General features: G+C 43.7%; 1 protein-coding gene across 2 annotated transcripts in view; it reads right to left on the reverse strand.

Moving 5' to 3' along the window:
• Window positions 1-20,904, reverse strand: part of STOML3 (stomatin like 3) — a 37,177-nt gene that overhangs the window by 10,484 nt on the left and 5,789 nt on the right. Inside the window, exons 3-8 of one of the 2 annotated variants that reach the window (XM_060129024.1) lie at window positions 11,444-11,547; window positions 11,290-11,362; window positions 8,561-8,643; window positions 6,692-6,895; window positions 4,867-5,001; window positions 2,702-2,896 (exon numbers count right to left, since the gene is read on the reverse strand). In XM_060129024.1, the coding sequence (XP_059985007.1) occupies window positions 2,702-2,896; window positions 4,867-5,001; window positions 6,692-6,895; window positions 8,561-8,643; window positions 11,290-11,362; window positions 11,444-11,547 (794 nt within the window). Of the gene's footprint in view, window positions 1-2,701; window positions 2,897-4,866; window positions 5,515-6,691; window positions 6,896-8,560; window positions 8,644-11,289; window positions 11,363-11,443; window positions 11,548-20,904 lie in introns of those variants that run through there. The other variant, XR_009536735.1, reaches the window with a different exon arrangement.

Raw genomic sequence — 20,904 nt, forward strand, 5'->3', positions numbered from 1 at the left:
TGTGTTGAGTCTCTGCACCACTGTCCATGAGACGTAGGGTCACTGGTGAAGTGTCTAACTCGTGTGACTTCCTGGACCCAGATACTGGCTGGCGTGGAGGAACTATGCTACATTTTTGTCTGTTAAAGTGCAAATATTTGCCCTGTAAGAAAAAAATCTGAACGCCAGTGAGTTTAAAAATGAGTACTAGAGGGCTTCCCTGGTGGTGCAGTGGTTGAGAGTCCGCCTGCCGATGCAGGGGACACGGGTTCGTGCCCCGGTCTGGGAGGATCCCACATGCCACGGAGCAGCTGGGCCCGTGAGCCATGGCTGCTGAGCCTGTGCGTCCGGAGCCTGTGCTCGAGTCAGTAGAATCTACTGAAAAATTCATAAGCCGTGAATTGAACAAAAATCCTATCAAGTATGATATGGTTTCATGGGAAGAATAGGTTACAAAACCAAAGATAAGAATGGGATCCCCATTTTGCATTTATATGAAGATAGTACCTGTCTGTTGAGGGAAGCACGTGGAGGGGATGTGAGTGGAGACGGGGGTAGATGGAGGGGGTGGGATGTGAGGGTAGGGGTGATGCCAGGAGTGTGGGGGGGTGTGGAAGGGAGTGTGAGTGTGTCGGGGTTCGTGTGCACACGTGTGTGCATGCTCTCACAGGCCTAAACACAGCGAAAACTATAGTGGGCACCCAGACTTCTAAAACCTTGAAGGTTGGTATTGAAGGCAAAAAGGCGGTGCAAGGGTTCCGTCACTCCTCCACCCAGTTCCCCCAGTAAAACTCAATGATGTTTAAGAGCAAGAACTTTGGAGTCAGACCTGGTTTTCAATCCTAACCCAACGTTCACTAGCCGAGGGACCCTGGACAAGTTATTCAGCCTCTTGACATCATTCTCTCATCTGTAAACAAGGATATTTCTTAGCACCCATATGGGACTGAGCACAGTGTCACACATGGCAGACATTCAATAACGGGTAACTTTTAAAAATTCTAGCCCATTGCTCAAAATGGATCCCGAAAGAAAACTGCACCATGGCAACAAAATAATCTCCAAGAGAGCAATTTTGAAAATATATGCACATTCTATGGCTTCTTTATTTTTAAGAGGTTTTTTGTTTTTTTGGTTTTTAGAGAGGAAGAATAGAGTTTGCAAACTATTCTTGATGACTTGGGGCTCTTGGGACTAATGATAGAGTGAAAACATGAAGTCCACAGGCTAATGTTCCCCAGGGATTTCTACCAACCAAACCTTTTACAAGCGTTCTCACTTGTAAGCAAATAAACTGACTGGACCTTGCAGCCTCCTTATGCCTTGTCTCACCCTGTGACAAAGGTGCTGGGAGGCTGAGATTGGCCACCAGTCCCAGCAGGATGACACACAACCAGAGAGCTGAATGCAATCTGCCTAGAGGAGGTGGTGATAAATTTGCAGCCGTTAGTCTTTTGTTTTTTCTTCAGGTGGAATAATCTTTACTTTTACTAAATGATTAGTCTTCCAAATAATTAGAAAGCTTCTATAAAATTAGTATTTCTAGGTGATTTCTGAATTATATATTACTTCTATTTTTCTCTTTTTTTTTTACTGGAGTATAATTGCTTTACAATGTTGTGTTAGTTTCTGCTGTACAACGAAGTGCATCAGCTATGTGTATACATATATCCCCTCCCTCCTGGACCTCCCTCCTACCCATCCCACCCATCTAGGTCATCACAGAGCACCGAGCTGAGCCCCCCATGCTATACCGCAGGTTCCCACTAGCTATCTATTTTACACATGATAGTGTGTTTAACATCAAAATCAATCACAATTTTAAGCATTGTGGGGTTTTGCTGTAACGATTGGAAATTTAGCCAATAATAAATTTAGCCAACTTTGGAATTAGGAAGCAAATAGCTAAGTATTGGAAATTTAGCCAATAATCACTTTGGAATTATACAGCAAATAGCTAGTGGAAATATGTGTTACTTTGCAGATTATCTAGAGTGCTTCTTAAACCCATTAAAAAGTAATTCTGGGGCTTTCTTGGTGGCGCAGTGGTTAAGAATTCGCCTGCCAATGCAGGGGACACGGGTTCAAGCCCTGGTCTGGGAAGATCCCACATGCCATGGAGCAACGAAGCCCGTGCACCACAACCACTGAGCCTGCGCTCTAGAGCCCGCGAGATGCACCTACTGAGCCCCCGTGCCACAACTACTGAAGCCCATGCACCTAGAGCCCGTGCTCCGCAACAAGAGAAGCCACCACAATGAGAAGCCTGCACACCACAACGAAGAGTAGCCCGGCTCGCCACAACTAGAGAAAGCCCGCGCACAGCAGCCCGCGCACAGCAACGAAGACCCAATGTGGCCAAAAATAAATAAATAAATAAATTTTTAAAAAAGTAATTTCTCCCAGCTACTACAAGAAAGTTCCTGCTCTAAGTCAGGGACACCTACTCACTGATTCTCATAAGAATAATGCAAAGTACTTTTATGTTCTTAAAAATAAAAGTAGTATATGGCCCTTCTTTTTTCTTTTTCTTTTTCTTTTTTTATAGCCTCTATAGCATCTCCCTGCTAATGCTGTTCCAGCTGTAGAGTTACTGGGCCTAAATAGTGTTGAAATTCTCAACACTTCTAACTGCTGGTCTCCATAGGAACAGATATGCCTCCCTAAGCAATGGCTGGCTGCAGCAGGAGGGTCTCAGGTTCTGTTAGGGACCTTCTTGTGGTTACTGTAGCTGATGCCACCAATGCCCTCTAGTACATTCATGGGCAGAGGAAACAATGGTGGAATTCTTCTCTGTGGTGACAGTGGTTAAGGTCTGCAGGTAACACAGCTGGAGGGCGATGGGGGACTCAGCCAGCACCATGGCGGCTGACTTCAGGGCTTTAGAAGCATTCATTTCTCCTTCTGCTGCAAGGACCTAAATCGACAGAAATAAAAGCCTTTAGACAGCTTACAGCTGTCACTAGTGCTTTCTTTTCCTGGGTCTGCACTGATACTTCTCTCCCAGCCCCTACTTGGCCACCCATGTTTCATCTGCTTACTTCTTTGGCAAGGATTAGAGTTTCACATCCTAATGTGATGAGAGAAATTGGAGAAGGTTGCAAGAAGCAGGGAGATAGCTTACAAATTATGAGTCCTTAGATTTCATTCTCAAACAAAATAAAAGCGCTGCCTTTAACCCGAACAAATACAGGTCCATCTACCCTGGTGATGCTCTTGAGTCACCATGGAGCCTCACCACTGGCTGCTTTCGTTTTCAGAGAAGTCTGAAATTCAAGGCCTCCAACTGGCTTCTTTTCTGTCCTTTTTACTTATCATAGATTTTTTTTTCTAGATTTCATTCGGTTGCCAATTTTGTCTCATCCTTACAATGTAAGGATTGTTTCAAGCTCTCCCCGCTCTTGATGCAAGCAGCAGCAAGTGCCGGTCTGCAAACCCTCACTGGGACTCTCCTAAGTGCCCTGTTCCTCCTCTGGTCCTCAGACTGCCCAGGAATGACTGGAGCTCAGCTGCCCCTCTGTGTGCACTCACTGCCCACGTGCAAAAGCGACTCCCGGGCTTCTCTGGTGGCGCAGTGGCTGAGAATCTGCCTGCTAATGCAGGGGACACGGGTTCGAACCCTGGTCTGGGAGGATCCCGCATGCCGCGTAGCAGCTGGGCCCGTGAGCCACAACTACTGAGCCTGCGCTCTGCAACAAGAGAGGCCGCTACAGTGAGAGGCCCGCGCACCGCGATGAAGAGTGGCCCCCGCTCGCCACAACTAGAGAAAGCCCTCGCACAGAAACGAAGACCTAACACAGGCATAAATAAATTAATTAATTAATGTAGGGGCTTCCCTGGTGGCACAGTGGTTGAGAATCTGCCTGCTAATGCGGGGACGACGGGTTCGAGTCCCGGTCTGGAGGGTCCCACATGCCGCGGAGCGACTGGGGCCGTGAGCCGTGGCCGCTGAGCCGGCGCGTCTGGAGCCTGTGCTTCGCAACAAGAGAGGCCGCGATAGTGAGAGGCCCGCGCACCACGATGAAGAGTGGCCCCCGCTTGCCACAGCTGGAGAAAGTCCTCGCACAGAAACGAAGACGCAACACAGCAAAAATAAATTAATTAATAAAATCCTACCCCCAACATCTTCTTTAAAAAATAATAATAAATTAATTAATGTAAAAAAAAAAGCGACTCCCAAGTCAACTGCTTAGAAGCTGCTGGAGCTTAGCAGAGAAACCAGAGATAAAGTAGAGGGAAACCTCCCTCGAGTCCCAAGTATGATTCCAAAGGGGGTACTGGAGGCTTCTAATCTAATTGGCTTCTGATACTTCAGGAAACCCGTCCACACAGATGTGAGGGCTATGGATCCAACAGACTCACGGACACTCCAGACCAAGCTGCACTCACATTTTGTAATTCTAACCCGCATTGTAGTCACCCCCCTCCTCTTAGTTCAGTTCACTTAACACACCAGAAGGAAGATGCTCCAAAGACAGGCACCAAGTTGCTACCTCAGAATCATCAGCTTTATAAAAACGCAGGTTCCTGGGCCCACCAGAGACTCTACTTCACTGAGTGTGAGGTGAGGCCTGGGAACTGGTGTTTGCTTTGCTCATTTCTCTCTAGGAGGCTCTGCTGTGTGGCCAGAGTGGGGACCCACCTGGCTAAGTCACTGAGTACGCTGCCGAGCACCCTTGACCCAAGACCTGACACCAAGCTTCCTCAAGGTGCACTAAGCTGCCTGTGAGCTTTCAACTCAAGGGGAAATTCTCAGTAAAAACTGTGAGAAAGAAACCCTCTTCTTATTGAAATCGTCGAGGGGACCTGAGCTTCCTTTCAAGCTCCATCCTTGTTGGCTCCAAGGCTGGGAAGCTCACCCTCCAGTGCAGATGGAGTCGCCCTTACCCTGGCCCTGGCCTCCTGGGTGGCCTTGGCCTCAGCAGCCATGGACCTCTGCAACTGCCCGGGAATCCGGCCGTCTTTGATTTCTACTTGGGCCACCTGGGTCCCCCGCAGCTTGGTGGCGTCATCAAGTAAAATCTGTTTCCAAGTCAAAAGAAAGGTCGTTGATCAGAAGACAGGTGTGTAATCGAAGTTCCTGCTATATGTTATATATGCAAGGAAAGTCCTCTTCTTTTTCTCCCTCTGTATTTACAGCATTTGGAGTGAGACAGTTTGGAAAGGGGATAGGAGTTCTTATCGCCCACTTCCTGGCATTGAAGTGAATCCTGGGAAGGATTCAGAAACAAAACTTGATAGGTCTTTTAATAGGTGGTTCCTCAGCAGGTCCGCCCCAAACCATTTCTAATGAAGTCTATACTATCCATCTAGATGTGAGAAAATAGCCCACATTTTCTTGTCACTGACACCAAACTGGCAGCAACGGACTTTGTCCTGCTTCTGCCATTTGCAGCTGTGAATCATTGGGCCCATGACTTAACCTTTCTGATTCTCAGTTTTCATACTATAAAAGGTTTTCTTTCAGGATTGTCATGAGTTTTGGAGATAACACATGTTAAAATATGTATCGGTGCCCAGCAATAACTCAGTACATATTATCACTGGGTACTTTCTGAGATATTATTTGTCTTGCTCTGTTTAACCCCTGACCTGTGGCTCAGTTTTAAACAGGTAGCAAGGCATATATATATATATAGTTAAGGCATATATTTTTTAGAGCAGAAGAAGCCTAAAATCAAAGACATCCTCATCTTTTGTTAAAGCTTAAGACCACTGAAGATATCTTGCTGGTTATCCTGGAGGGGAAGGGATGAGAAAGAACGCCTTGAGAAATAATGAGACCAGATGGGTAGTTCCCTCAAAGGGGAAAGGGCAGAGATCTATGTGATACCAAATAGCAAGTGAGCCCTAGCTTTTCCGTGATCCCTGCAGAGAGCTGGGAGACGGGGAGACCTCACAAGAGGCCAGTGACCTGACTGTGATGGGGAAACGGCTGAGTCATTGAACTCGTGTGGCTCTTAAAATGACGTGGAGAGTTATCATGCAGAACTGATATTACCTTATAAAACCTCGGGGACTTTGCACTACCTTAGGGGCTGGAGGAGATGCCAAGAAGGGCCAAAGTTGAATTTCCCTCTTAACTTACAGAAGGCAGGCTCAGAATCAAAATGTTAATTGATTCAAGAAAACACAGAAATGTGATCGTCTATAATCTAGGGTGTACGGGAGGTGAGATGGATACCTGTTACATCCTTATCAATATTATAATTATGACTGCTATTCATATCATTATTGATATTAGTACATGAAGTCGGATTTCCCAGGGATAGCAGTCCTGTGCTGTCTCAACCAAACGTCCTTCTAACGTTCACATTCCACTGAAATGCCTGAGAAAGGGCAGCCCTTCCTCTGGAGTAATCTAAACTAAAAATAACTCTGATCTCTAAGCTCTTCAAAAAAGGCTAAAGTGTACAATGGTAATTCATAATTTTGAATTCCACACACACTCCAACAGCTCCCCGCTCCCACTCAGATTTTTAAATCTGGACCTCATGATTATAAAGAAAAAAAAAAAAGTGAAATCCCAAACTGAAGCCCATCTGTTGAGAGCAGTTGTGTGTGTGTGTGTGTGTGTGTGTGTGTGTGTCTGTGTGTGTGTGTGCGTGCGCGCACGTGGGGAGGGGTGCTTTGAACTGCTGATATTTGATCATCACTGTTAATTAAAATGAGTGAATTAAAGATGTAGGCTATTGGTCCTTGACATCTTTACCTGAATGCTATGGGCCATCTCTTCTCGGCCAGCTAAGATCTGGGACAAGGTCTGTGTCCCTGAGACATTTCTCAGAGTGGTCTGAGCCAGCAGAAATGTGGCTTGCTGGACATCGCTGACATTAGCCACTGCCGAGACGGCACTGTAGATTCTGGAATAGACCACTCCATCCACTTGAGTGGTCTCAGAGTCTCTGGTGAGGATCTGTAGAGCAGGAACACGGAAAATCACATGCTTATGACTTTCACAATGATTGATCCACAAAGGGTCAGCCAGTCCCAGAGCCCTCTCCGCAGGAGGAGAGCTTTAATGACAACTCATGCCAGCATCACCAGAAATCTGTCCTGGCTTGAATGTACTATCATCCTTGTTGATAGCAAAATTCCTACACAGATGTGATCTGTACCTATCCCTGTAACTTCATCTTAGAGAAGTCAGAAGTGAAATAGGTATTTCCACTTTAAAATGTGATAGTAGAACCTGCTGGAATTCCACCATCTAAGTAGTGGTAGAACACCTGTCTCCCTGATACCTGAAATCTTTTTGGTTCTCAGTTTCATCAGGCTTGATGAATAGCAGTGCTTTTTAGAAAACAGATGGCACCAGAGACCGTGTTCTGTATTCAGATAAAGAAAAATCCATTTATAGAGGCTCTGCATTAATTGTTCTGAATTAACATGACAAGGTACTTTGGAGCAAATGAGCTTTCTGTGGGTACCACAAAAGCAGGACCTAGAACTCCCTTCTCCCATCTAGAACTGTTTACCATGGAGCCAGAAAAGGCCCATGAGAGCCCCTAAACATCCTAAGCTCTCTTATGATTAGGACTGAATTCCAAAGTAAGGACTCTGCAGTTCCCACCAATGGCATGAAGACATCATTGTTGAGTCTCGATTGAATTTTCTGGACCAGAGAGAGGAAGATTAACATTTCCTCGTAAGTGTTGATTTTCTCACTTCTCATCCCCTTTGCCCTCCCACACATTTTCTTTTCTCTTCCTGGATCATTTTGTTTATCACAAACTGGCATGATTATTAGCAATTCTGTTTCTCTTCCTTATCACCCACTTACTGGGTCTGGTCATTTAGTTGCTGTACTTTAAGAATTGAAAAGAACTATTTGAAATCCAGTTACAGGTGAGCCCTGTACAGTGTCTGCTCCTTTCCCATGCACACCCCACTTTGTTGCATCCAAACACTCAAAAAATTTAGTACAGTACACACGGTTATATTTAAAATGGATAACCAACAAGGACCTACTGTGTAGCACAGGGAACTCTGCTCAGTATTCTGCAACAACCTAAATGGGAAAAGAAGTCGAAGAAGAATAGATATATGGATACGTATAACTGAATCACTTTGCTATACACCTGAAAGTAACACAACATTGTTAATCAACTATGCTCCAATATAAAATAAAAAGTTAAAAACATTGAATGCAGAGGTGAGTTATATCGCTATTACTAAAACATTTCCGGAGACGGTGATGGAAAGGATAACGTCCTGAGCGGCCACCAATAGTTTCAGCCCCCAGTACAACGACTTATCAGACTCCTCCAGGGGTCGGCTTGTCATTCTCCACCCCACTGTCTCTGCCGTCTGTATCCCTTCTCTCTCTTCTCTCAGACTTTCTCCCACCCAGTCACTGCAGGTCTTCTAGCAATTCAGCCCTTGCTCTTGGCTTCATTCTCATTTGGCGAGACAAAGCCCAGTCGTCTCAGGAGCCACCTAGGACTCCCCAAGCAGATCTCTAAGGATTCAGTTCATCCTCCCCTTTAGAGTTTGAAAACATATGATACAGTCTCAATTGTCCCTGTAACAGGGAAGATATTGGTTTTATTTCTAGAAACATAGCTTTAATCAGCATTACCTCCCGTGGAGGGATGTTGCACGTAACGGTCCGGAGATCAACTTTGACAAACATGTCTATGCAAGGCAGGACCAGGATCAAACCTATGCAAAAGAAAATATGGTTTAGAATTTCACCCAACTGAAAATAACTGCAACAAATTGTCTGCTAGCTATACAGTACATTATTTGCATGGGACTATAAATGCTTCTCAGATGATCTTCCATACGTACACCTATACCTTTGGGGAAATTATTTCCTGCTATGAGTCAATGACTAAAGAAAAGTGATTCCCTAGAAATTAAAATCTTTTGGTAAAAAGCTGAAGATCCTTGACAATTAATTTCTAGATTTTCTTTTGTAAAACATTCTACTTACTTCTATCCAAGTGTTGAGTGTGACATTTATTTAAAAGGATATTTTGGAAATTGGTTTCTTTATGTTAAAGGTATCTGTATAAAAGATTCAATTAATAGACTTTAGACCTTGAATATCAGTGACTGTCAACATTCTCATTTATCTTCATTAGTACTGAAGGAATGTTAAAATTGAAATCTTCCCAGGATTTCAGTGTCCCCAAAACCAATGTATTACAAAATTTGTAGTTTCTCTGTAGCTGTGTTCTAGTTTATATACAATGACAATCCTCGGTTGTAAATACTTTTACTTATCTCTTGTGAAGATTTGGATTGAGGTAGGGATAGGGCTAAGGAAACTCATTTGAGGATTCTATGACTCCTTAACACTGCCCTGGGGAAGGTTCTCTACAGCAAGCGCTATAAAGATTAGAACCACAAGGAATGTCAGCAAGATGGGGACACCAATCCATTTTCATTTACCAGAAAGATTCTGTGCTATTGTTTTTGTTTTCAAAGAAGAAACAACTTTCTACACTGAGTATCATGAAAAGGACAGGTAGCATCAACAGAAAACACTGCTAAGGTGCTTTCTTTCTTTCGGTGTCTAAACCTTTCTGGGGTAAGGATTACTTCCGAATTTACTTTTTTTTTTCCGGTGCTAAGTAACCAGTTAAGATCATGGCCCTTAGAACTAGAGAGAGTTAAGTTCCACCCCTACCACTTACCAGCTGTGACCTGGGAACATTTATCTAATTTTTCTGAGCTTCAGTCACCTAATATCTATAAGATGGCAGTGAAGATTAAGCAGGTGTCAGCATGATAATGAAATAAAATACTAAACATAGTGCCAGGCATGTATTCAGTGCTGAAAAGTAGCAGCTCCTGTTATGAACACTTTTATTATTAAAGCATAATTTACTCTTTACAGAAGTGGAGATGTTTTCCATTAGCAATTTGGCCTGTTTTCCTCTGGCTCTTATGACATTTTGAGGTAACTTCTCTTAGCCCCAGAGACATGTATGACGAGATTAGTTATCCTGGGAGATTTAGTGGTGAACACTTCCGGGAAAATTCATTTAAAAGAGACTTTTCTCTAGAGTCCTGCAAGTTATAGCTATTTGACCTCTCTCAAATCCAATTTTATTCTAATTTATAATCTTGGCTTCACCACGTGAAACATGACCAGGACGGGGTTAACTTTGCTCTGGTATTTCTCACTTGGATAATTCTAACACCTCTATTTGGACAAACTCATAAAAATATCCATAATAAGCAATTTTTGCCCTCTTTCTTTTAGGTTCCTTATTAGACAAGTAGGATTGTATCAATACTACTTGAAATGGCCAAGTCTCCGTAACAAGCTTCCCCTTTGGAAGTTTCTCATATGTTTAAAAATGTAACAGATACCTGAATGCCTACCATAGTACATGGCCAAGTCCAAAGCGCACAGAGTGAATAAGGAAGTTCCTGCCCCCCCCAGAGATCCTACAGTGCAGTTGAAGGGAGAATGATTTTACTTAAATACATCACATTAGGGGGAAGAAAGCAAATGTTATTAGAGAAGTATAGCAAATAACCATTCTCTTCCATGTGCCTTCCAACATGCTGTTTGGAGAGCCTCCCCTGTCAAGAATATTAGAATCTATCATATGAAATTGCCATTTTGGTGGATCGAAACCAAACATTAGCAATTTCATAGGGTTCAACACAATATACACAAGAGAAGTTATGAGTATTAAATCAGTGTCTTACTCCTGAGGACTTTTAGTATCGATACTCCTGGCTCCCACAAAAGAAAATCCCATCCTTTTATGATATGAACAGTTTGGGACATATTTTATTCTGAGGCTGTAGAGAAAGGATGGAAATAAAGACCACATTTGACGAACGGAATTGTCAAATGGCTTCCAGCTCTATGTTGCTCTTAATCCACTTGTCAAGAGAGGACATTACCTTTGACTTTTCCATTGGCTCTTTCAAAGAGTGAGAATCAAACACCAGCTCCCGGAATACTCTCCCTGAGTGGCTTAATTGTCTCCCTTGGCCATTTACTCCCTCCCTTCATTCTTCTTTCATTCTCTTAGTGGCCCTGGTAATAAGGGACACCCAGCCAATGTAACCGGAGCCACTCTTTGTTCACATTCGCTGAAACTCTCAGAGGGAGTGTTAGAACACTGATCCAGATTCCAAAGCTCTCCAGCTAATGGTCTAGTGATCACTTCTGTTAACTCAAGTAAGAGGACAAGATCCTTCAATTGTACAGAAACGCAAGGGCTCCAGCTTCCGGTGATTTTTTTTTTTCAATAAATGTTTCCAGAGAAAATTTTTGGTGGCACTAGTAGCAGTAACAGGTGCCCGTGATCCTTATCACGAGCAGCTGCAGTGTCATACCTGGCCCTTTGGCTTTGTCAGCTTGGATGCGTCCCGGTCGGAATACAACAGCGCGTTCGTACTCCTTAATAATCTAAGAGATTAAGGGAGAGTATTTAGTCTTAATGATTCATCAGCTCATGGAGAGAGCCCAGTTTATTTCCCAGGGTATTACCTTCAAGCACATCCATATGGAGATAGGGAAGGTAATGACCATCGACAGGAAAGAAAACAAAAACAGGATCCAGCCACATACACCAAGCCCTTTACTCTTGATGCCTAGGAGATGAGGAGGCAGTTCTGTAGCTGACATGGTTCTTAGGAAAGCGATTCAGCTGCGTGGGTGAGGAAACCGTCCAGAGGGCTGGCCAAGCCAGAATGGGGCTGAGGAAGTGACCTGAATCCACACACACGCCCGATTGCAGGAAACACCACACACACGCATGCACGCACACACACACACACACACACACGGAAAATGTTCCTTCAGGTTTTTAGATGAAAAGTGACCTGTCCCTTCCAAGAAAAGTCTCATAGCAATCAATAACAGTAATCACCGTTACATTTACTTAGGGCTGCCATGGTCTATTATTCTCAAAATGCATAAAACTACCCGCCTCAGGATCATCCGGGTGTCATTTTAAAAGACAGATTTCTGGGCCCCCAGAATTCTCCAGGGGAAGTCTAGGCAACCTCTGGGGCAGATAGGTAGGTACTCTTATCCCCAAACAAGTCAACAGAGCACAAGGAAAAACATCTTCCAGAGTGCTTACGTTTGAGGTTCTATGAGAGGCTTTAACTTACCAGTGTGGTGGCCTCAGGAAAGCCACTCGACCTTTCTGAGCCTCCATTTCTTCATCTGTAGGATGGGGATAGACATTACCTACCTTGAAGGATGTGATGAGGATTAAATGAGATTATTTATATAGGCACCTAGCCCAGACATTAATGCCTACCTTAGTAGATGTATATTACTACACTTATTCCCATCTTACAGATTGATAAATACTTCAGAAGTCTTTATATTCACTATTTCACCTTGTTTTAAATCCTTGCTGCTTCTTGGTTCTCTTCTCCTTGACAACGAGCCCCACCCTCAACCCTCCACTTCCTCCAATTGATTTCACATTCTCCACACAAGCACTAGAACTAATCATATTTGCTAGATAACTCTACTCAGATAATCCACAAACACCTTATGTTATTAGGCCTTGATCTCAGTTAATGTCTTAACCATCCGTACTTAACCATCCGCATTATTGTCCAGGTTAGAGACACAGGGTCATCACTGCCTCTTCCCTATCCAACTACAGAAGTCACTGAGCCTCATTGGTACCACCTCAAATTCAGCCTCACGTATCCATTTTACTACAACGGGTTCATTGGCGAACATAAATTTACGAATATTTACAAAGGTTCTAGGGTTTTGCTCTTACAGATAATGCTGTGATGAGTCCTTTTTTTTTTTTTTTTTTTTTTGCGGTACGCGGGCCTCTCACTGTTGTGGCCTCTCCCCATTGCAGAGCACAGGCTCCGGACGCGCAGGCTCAGCGGCCATGGCTCAAGGGCCCAGCCGCTCCGCGGCATGTGGGATCTTCCCGGACCGGGGCACGAACCCGTGTCCCCTGCATCGGCAGGCGGACTCTCAACCACTGCGCCACCAGGGAAGCCCAAGTTTCTACTTTTTTAAACTGAATATGTTTGGGAGATGTTTCCATGTCATTACATCTGGACCCACCTCATTCTTCTTCATTGTTGCCTCCTATTCTAAATTTGTGACTCAGTTATTTAGCCATTCTCCTATTGACGGATATTATGGTTACTTGCAATTTTGCCTTTACAAACAAGGCTGCAATAACTGTGCTTGTACACGCCTCTCCCAGACGATTTGCATCTTGAGGAAAGCATTGAGAAGGCAGCACAGCCCTTGCGCCCTCTGGTGTGTTCCCTCCCTGCTGACACTGCCGTATTTGGTGTTCAGGAACTTTGGGGTGTTGGGGGCTGTGACATTAGCAGTGCTGCACACACAGGCAGCTGGGACTCCAACAAGGACATCAGCTATGCTTTATGCCCTGAGCAAGCCCTAGCCATGTCCAGACTAGCTACAGCCTTAACACCAAGCTGCAAAAGCAAGTGCTTGTCACAGAGAAAACTGCCCTGGCCTCCGGGAGCTCCTCTGCAGTCCCACCCAGCCCTATAGCATCATTACCTGAGGCTCTGTTAAGTACTAAATGTGCAGAGAGAGACCAGGGATGAAGACACGATTAATCTTCCAAGATTTACACCTGAGCGTTAGAATTACCCAGGTCTCTGCTGCTGGGAGGATTGGTGGAGCCTGGGGGTGTCATTAGCTGCCAGTGAAAGTGGGACTGTCGGCTTCCCCCGCAGGGCTGGGCAGCTCTGCCTTGTGAGCAGTAGCTAGGCGGGCACAAAGCGCTGCTTTTGCAGCTTCCTGCAGAGCAGATCTTTCAGCCAGCCTTGCCCCTCCCCACCTCTCCCGCAGTTAAAACTGTGGATGCTGTGCTGAGAACTGGATTTGAGGATTCTAATTCCAGTTCAAAGGAAGTACTGGGACTGTATGACAAAGGCTCTTCAGAAATCTCCCTTTACCTCAACCTACACAAGGATTCTTCCAGAGCCTTCCCTGAGCCATTCCCTTGAGGGGACGATGGAAAGAAAATGGGCCACACACCCTCTCTGTTAGCCATGAAGCCCTGAGCTCATCTGATCATCTCTTGCTTTATCCAAATCCATGGATGGGTGTTTTCTATGGGTAATCGTCACCATACCATAAAGCCATCATCATATTACTTCCTGGTAGAGAACTGGACTTTGTCACCCCCGGAAAATTGCCCTCCGGTTTCTCATTCATCAATTTAACAAATATTTTACCAGTTATATGCCAGGCACACTGTGCTAGAGCTGCAGATACAAAAGAGAATAAGATGGGGAACTTTCCAACAGGAGTTGGAACAGGGCTGCCCTGGTGGTGCAGTGGCCGAGAGTCTGCCTGCTAACGCAGAGGACACGGGCTCGAGCCCTGGTCTGGGAGGATCCCACATGCCGCGGAGCAACTGGGCCCATGAGCCACAACTACTGAGCCTGCATGTCTGGAGCTTGTGCTCCGCAACAAGAGAGGCCGCGACGGTGAGAGGCCCGCGCACCGCGATGAAGAGTGGCCCCCGCTCGCTGCAACTAGAGAAAGCCCTCGCACAGAAACGAAGACCCAACAAATAAATAAATAAATAAATAAATAAGAGTTGGAACATCTTTCCCTCAATCTGCAAAATGAAAGGTGAGCCATAATGCACAGAACCTGAGGCCCAGCGCTGCCGACACTGGGGAGGACCCTGGGACTTCAGTTGGAAGGACTTTAAAGATAACTGAGGCCAACCCTGCACTTTGCAGCCAGAAAACTTCCTGGTTAGTGTTGTCACCATCATGTCAATCTCTCTTGAGGTAAAGTGGTACCCACAAGTTCCACAATCTTAGGCAGCGAGGCAAAACTAAGCTTCATTTGTCGAGGCACGCCTCTGGGGCTTTGTTCCTGGAGCTTAGATGCAGCCCGTAGCACCAGAGGGGACTTAAATACCCTCTAGGACTAGGGATAAACACTCAAGGCAAGATTTGTAACTCATGTGAGGCTAGGAAATAAGGAAGAATATTCTAGATCACTAACTGCACTTAGATAGCTTTAGAAGTGGAAATGAATTTCAGGAAATAAAACAGACTAGGTGACTTGGTGGCTTATTTCCCAACTTTGGCTTGACCAACAGTATTTAAATATTAGATCAATTCTATATGCAATCCATGCCCACAGATCTGTGTTACTGTAAATAGCCATTTCCTCTTGAAGCAGAAATAGCCATTTAGGTAACAGAACAGCGTTTAAAATACCAAAACCAAATGATGTACATTACACATCAGGGAAATGAAAATGAAAACCACAATGAGATAAAAATACACAGCTTCCAGAATGGCAAATGCTAAAGACTGACGATGCCACATTTTAGCAAGGGTGTGGAGCAATGGGAATTCTCATGTTCGCGAATTAATACAATTATCTTGAAAAACTATTTGGAAGTATCTGTTAAAGCCAAACACACACTTTATGACACAGTATTCAACTTCTAAGTAATATCTCAGAGAAGTGAGTGCTGATTACAGTGAAAAACATACTCAGGAATGTTTATTGCAATTTTATTCGTAATATCCAAGAAATGAAGAACCACCCAAACCCACCAACAGTAGAATGAATAAATAAAGTCGTGGTATGTTCACATAAAAGACTACTCAGGAAGAAAAAAGACAAGGTTACTGCTATACAGTATTCAAAATATGGATGAATCTCACAGACAAAATATTGGGCAAAATAAGCCAGACACAATAGACACACTTTGTGATTCCACGTATAAGAAAGAGTACATACTGTACGACCTCGTATTGTATCATTTCGTCCAGGAAGAGGCAAAATTAATCTATTATGTTTAAAGTCAGAGTAGTACTGTCTCTAGGTAGTGAGTGGAGTTTTGTCAGTTGGGTATTATCTGGGAAGAGATAAGGAAGCTTTTTAGGGGGATGGAAATGTTCCATGTCTTGATCTGGGTGGTGATTGCATAGACTTCCACATATTGAGCCTGTGGAAATAAACAAAGATCAGCCAGCTAGAAAAGCAAAGGGTATTTATTCAGGCTCTCACAAAAGAGTCAGCCTCTATCACTTGTGTTTTGGCAGAGACTCAAAGGCAGGCAGAGGAGTGGGAAAGCTTTATGGTGGAAAAAGGGGGTGTGCCCTGATTGGAGGCTGTTGGCCTAGGGAAGCTGTAGGTGGACAAAATAGAAGCAGAGCATCCTACGTGATTGGTGTAGGGGTACCTGCTTGGTTTTCTTTTGCTGGACCTAAATTGGAATCGGGGACAAAAAGCAGGGGAGCTGTCAGTTATTAATCAAGTCCTGGCCATTTGGGGCTGAATGTTACAGAAGTAATTATGTAGCTTCCGATAACAATGTGGTTTCCTGAGAATCTGACATCAAGCAGGCTGGCTTCCTGGGCTGATTATTTTAGAAAAAAGGTTGGTTTTCTGGGCTGGTTGCTGCAGGTTGGTGGTCAGAATTCTATTTTTAGATATGGTCCAGCCTTTGTCTGTTGTGTATTCAGTCTGTCAGGCCAAGCACTTAAGACTTGCGCACTTTATTGTATGTATCTCATACCTCAATAAATGATTCACACAGAGACCAGAGGATTCCTACAGGCAGGCTAGCATTGAAGATGGGAAACTCACTGCTTGTTCTGAATTCTCAGAAAGAAGAGGACAGAGAGGCGGGAAGAGCTTTAGCACAGCCAGCCTAGGGACAGACAGGCGACAATGCCTCACAGGGATGGAAAGTGCAGGTCCTTGGTCGGGGGACCCTGCGTTCAAATTGAGACGCCGCCATTTGAAAGCTAGATGACATCTCATGAGTCACTCAACCTGCTGAGGTCTTACTTTCCTTCTGTTAACCCAACAATAACTAGTTGTGAGAGTTAAATAAATTACATGTAAAGGAATTATTAGCCATATCAGGAGGCCTTCTAGTCGGCCAGGCCACTGACTAGGATTTTCCTAGAGGTCTTAACATTTCCTTCGGCTTGCCTCGCCATTAAGGGGACCATTAAAGAGATTTCCGTTTCCCTTGAGCATTTCCTTTAGAACGCTTAACTTTGTAAATCCTTTCCCTGCCCCTTTGAGATGTAAGTCTTTTTAAAAGCCTCTTGCCAGTTTTACAATCTGGGACTATCTTTCTCAAGGACCTGGGAGCCATTCTCTTGAAATGTAATCATCAGGTAGATAGCATCCCTAGCTCCCAGTCTCTGTGGGCCAGTAGGAGCCTAACTTCAGTGGGTACCATGCTCCCAGTTGTAAAAACACACCCTGTCATAAAGATGTGAGAATTTTATTAGCAAACCAAACCCAGACAGCCTATAAGCACCGCGCAAAGCCCTTCATGCTTTCTCACTAGCGCACTCCAGTCTTTAAAAATCCCACATCCTGGGGAATCCCTAGCAGTCCAGTGGTTAGGACTCAGTGATTTCTCCGCTGGGGCCCGGGTTCAATCCCTGGTCGAGGAACTAAGATCCCAAAAGCTTTGTGACGTGGCCAGAAACAACAACAACAATAACAAAAACCCCCAAAACTCCACACCCCTTTGTTTCAGTGCTGTTGGTTCAGATTGAGGTTTGGCTTCTCTCCTATGGCAGTAAGCTTGTCTAAGGTTTTGCTTTCTTGCCTGTTTAATTTTGTCTGGTTCAATTTTGCTTTGACAACTGAATATTTTTTAAATTTTCCTTTATTGATTTATTTTTCCAGATGGAATTCTGAATATCACTTGTGGATGTTCTGTTCCATCCAGATGATGACTCCTCTCTATGCGCAAGAACTGCATTTGCAAGGAGAACACGCAATAAAACCCTAACCCCTGCAGGTTTCTACCTCCTAAAGCGATCTGGTCACTGACTGTATAAGTTCTTTCAGATAACTTTTAGAACCTTAAAAAAGATAGAGGGAGAGAGGGAGAGAGAGACACACAAGATTTTTGGTGCAGAACTACCAAATCAGAGCTAGATGATGATTTTATCACCCTTGTACTCCTAGGACTACAAAATTCCATAATCCCAAGAGTCTTCTAAACTGTCAGATTTACATCTCAACTACAGAAGGATGATCTGAGCTTAGTAGTTACATGAACTTCAGACACGGTTATACCAAGTTTCTTTTTTACCATTTGGTCTTTTTAAGAAAGAGTTAAAATATATTTTGAAATGGAATGTTCAAAAAGGTGTAAAAATAATGTTTTTCATACCTTATATACCCCCTTTCAGCTAAAGAATTTAAGCATTGCCAACACAATTAAAGCCCCCTCGTGCGCCCCGCTTCGTGACCTCCCCCTCCGCCAGAGGCAGCTTGCCCGGCAGCTTCCTCATGGTAAATCCAGTGGGGCTCCATCCCACCAGTCAAATGCAGCAGCAACTCCCAAACCTGCCGTTCAAAGACCAGGCTTGACACAGGGGTTCTTAGCTTACCCGTAGTTGAGCTTTTCAAGTGGCAGTGCTGTGCTCTCTCACTTCTGGGTCTAGGTGACTAGGGCACATGCCAACAGCACATAAACATCCCCTGCGGTAGAGAAAGCACCAAAGTCCTCACATACTTTTTGCCTCGCATGGGCCTTTGTGTCCCCCAGACCCCCATTCACATCCCACATTCTCCTTTCTCGCACCTGCTTTTCTAGGAAGATTTTCCAATCTTACCTTCACCTTTGGGAGCTCCTCTACTGAGTTTCTAAAACACCCTCTATCATCACTTTTCATAGTACACTGTAATTTTTAGTTAACTTTCCTGTAGATTTTTAGTGCTTTGGGAGCAGGCGTTTTATTTTTACATCTCTGTCTCCTGATACACAGTAGATTCTGGATTCATTCATTGAATGAATGAAGCGGGCGGCACCCTCGATGCTTTGAACTATCAAGAATGATGCCCAGCAACAAGATAGACTTATTGATCTGTTTGAAGCTTCTTGTTTGGAAATAACGATCCATCAGAGGAGATTCTGTTTGCTTTCAAGAGAGTCAGTTAACCTGAGAACCACACGTACATCTTTGCATTTTCTCCTTCATACGTACTATCTTACACCCTCAGCCCCCCACACCGGTATAAGAAGAAAATAAAGAGAAAATGTTTTCCTTGCATCATTCTCCTCTCTCGCCAGCCCCCCTTCGTGTCTGAAATAACCACCAATAGCAACAAGTGCAAATACTTTGTCCTGAAGATTTATGCCCATTCTCGCGATAGTGTTATTTATAAGAGTGGTAAATCAAAAACACCCTGAAAGTACAATGGAGGGATAATTAAGCAAATCATGATACAGCTACACAATATCATATTATAAAATCTTTTAAGGTACAAAAACATGAGAAAATTGCTATGGTATATTGTTAGAAGAAAGAAGTAGTAGGATGCAAAATTATACAGACGGTATGATCTCTCTTAGCAAAAACAATATGCTTAGAAAAAATATTGGATAAAAATTAACCAAAATATTAACAGGGATTAATTCTGAGTGATGGAAGTGTGACTGGTTTATACTTCTCAGAGTTTTCTTATTTTTTGCTACCTTTATAATTTTAAAAAGCAATTTTAAAATGAAAACTAATCATGTCAAGTAAAAAAAAAAGTACTCTGTGTTTTCAGAGCATAAAAGACCAGGTGCTTCTCAGGGGAAAAATGAAAGGTGTGTGCAATAAGAACAGGCACCCTCCCTGGACCTGGGGAGATCAATAGTATTACAAATTCTTCCCTCTTTTCTGTTCACTTCCGATCCTGTGGAGATACAGTCAGTAAAATAGTCTCAGCAACTTCCTGGCTCTTTCTCCAGCGAATCAAGGATTTTAAGCACCGAACATAAAATCTGAAGTGAAACCCAACGGGTAAACACTATCTTTTCATCACCTGTAAATTATCTGTCCTCCTGCCTTTTTCTCTGAAGTATGCACACAGCTTGCGTCAAGAACTTTTTTAAGGAAAAATGCAGAATTGCTGAAAAGAAATACCGTGCGACTCAAAGTGTGGTCTCAGTCTGGCAACCTCATGAGCTTAGGAATTTACTTGGAGGCAAACTCTCAAGTCCATCGCAGACCTAAGGAGGAGAACTTCTGGAGGTGAGGACTGCTCTGAGCTTTAAAAAACTGTCCAGGAAAATTCCTTTGCACATTGACATTGAGAAGATTTCTAAGACTGAGATGATCAAGATTCCAATTAACTTCACTTTAACTCTTAAAGAAAAAAAAGAAAGAAAAAAAGAAAGGGGTAGGACTTTATGGCCGAGGCTAGTGAGTAGTGGTGTACTAATAACAGTGAGGACGCTGGGGGAAAAGCCCTAACTTACAGCGTTCTGTACATTCTGATCTACCCTTGTGACATCACCGAACTTGGAGTCAGGAAGAGATGCACCCTAATGGCTTTCGAAAGCTAGGACAAACCTGGGGGTGATAACTAAGACTCATTTATTCATTTAATTCTCGCAACATTATGAGTGGAAATTTCTGTACAGCTTGAAGAACCAAATGATGTTGTCTTGTTAATGTGTCCAAGAAGGAGGAGGGCAAGGGCAAACTTATCCCACAAATCTCAGAGAAGGACTGATATTGCATCTCACAAACTGCCTAAAGCATATGAAATAGAATTTGTAACATAATAAGCCCATTTCGGTTTGATCTGTGATAGGGCGGGTTTGTCATTATAGTCAAAAACCAGCACCAAGTAAACCCATGAGCACTTTAAAATATTTCGCTGGTGATACAGCTTCAATCGTGCCATTTATCCAGTTGACGTCTCAACCTGTTAAACGGAAACTAAAATGTCTCATGAAACTTCTTGTTTAAAAAGATAATCAAGGGTACCCTCGAAGAGACCCCCCGACTTGCACCTTCCAAATGATGTTCACTGCCTCCAGTATACCCACGTTGCTAGGTCAACTTCACGAGAAAAGTTTCTTTGTCAATCCAGGTATATACCTCTAAATGTATACTTTCTTTTACAAGCTAATAATGACAAATGCGTTCTCTATTTCTAACCTGCACTATGACTTCTTTAGCAACATAAAG

This window comes from Lagenorhynchus albirostris, chromosome 18 (genome assembly GCF_949774975.1).
Source record: "Lagenorhynchus albirostris chromosome 18, mLagAlb1.1, whole genome shotgun sequence".
NCBI classification, from domain to species: Eukaryota; Metazoa; Chordata; class Mammalia; order Artiodactyla; family Delphinidae; genus Lagenorhynchus; species Lagenorhynchus albirostris.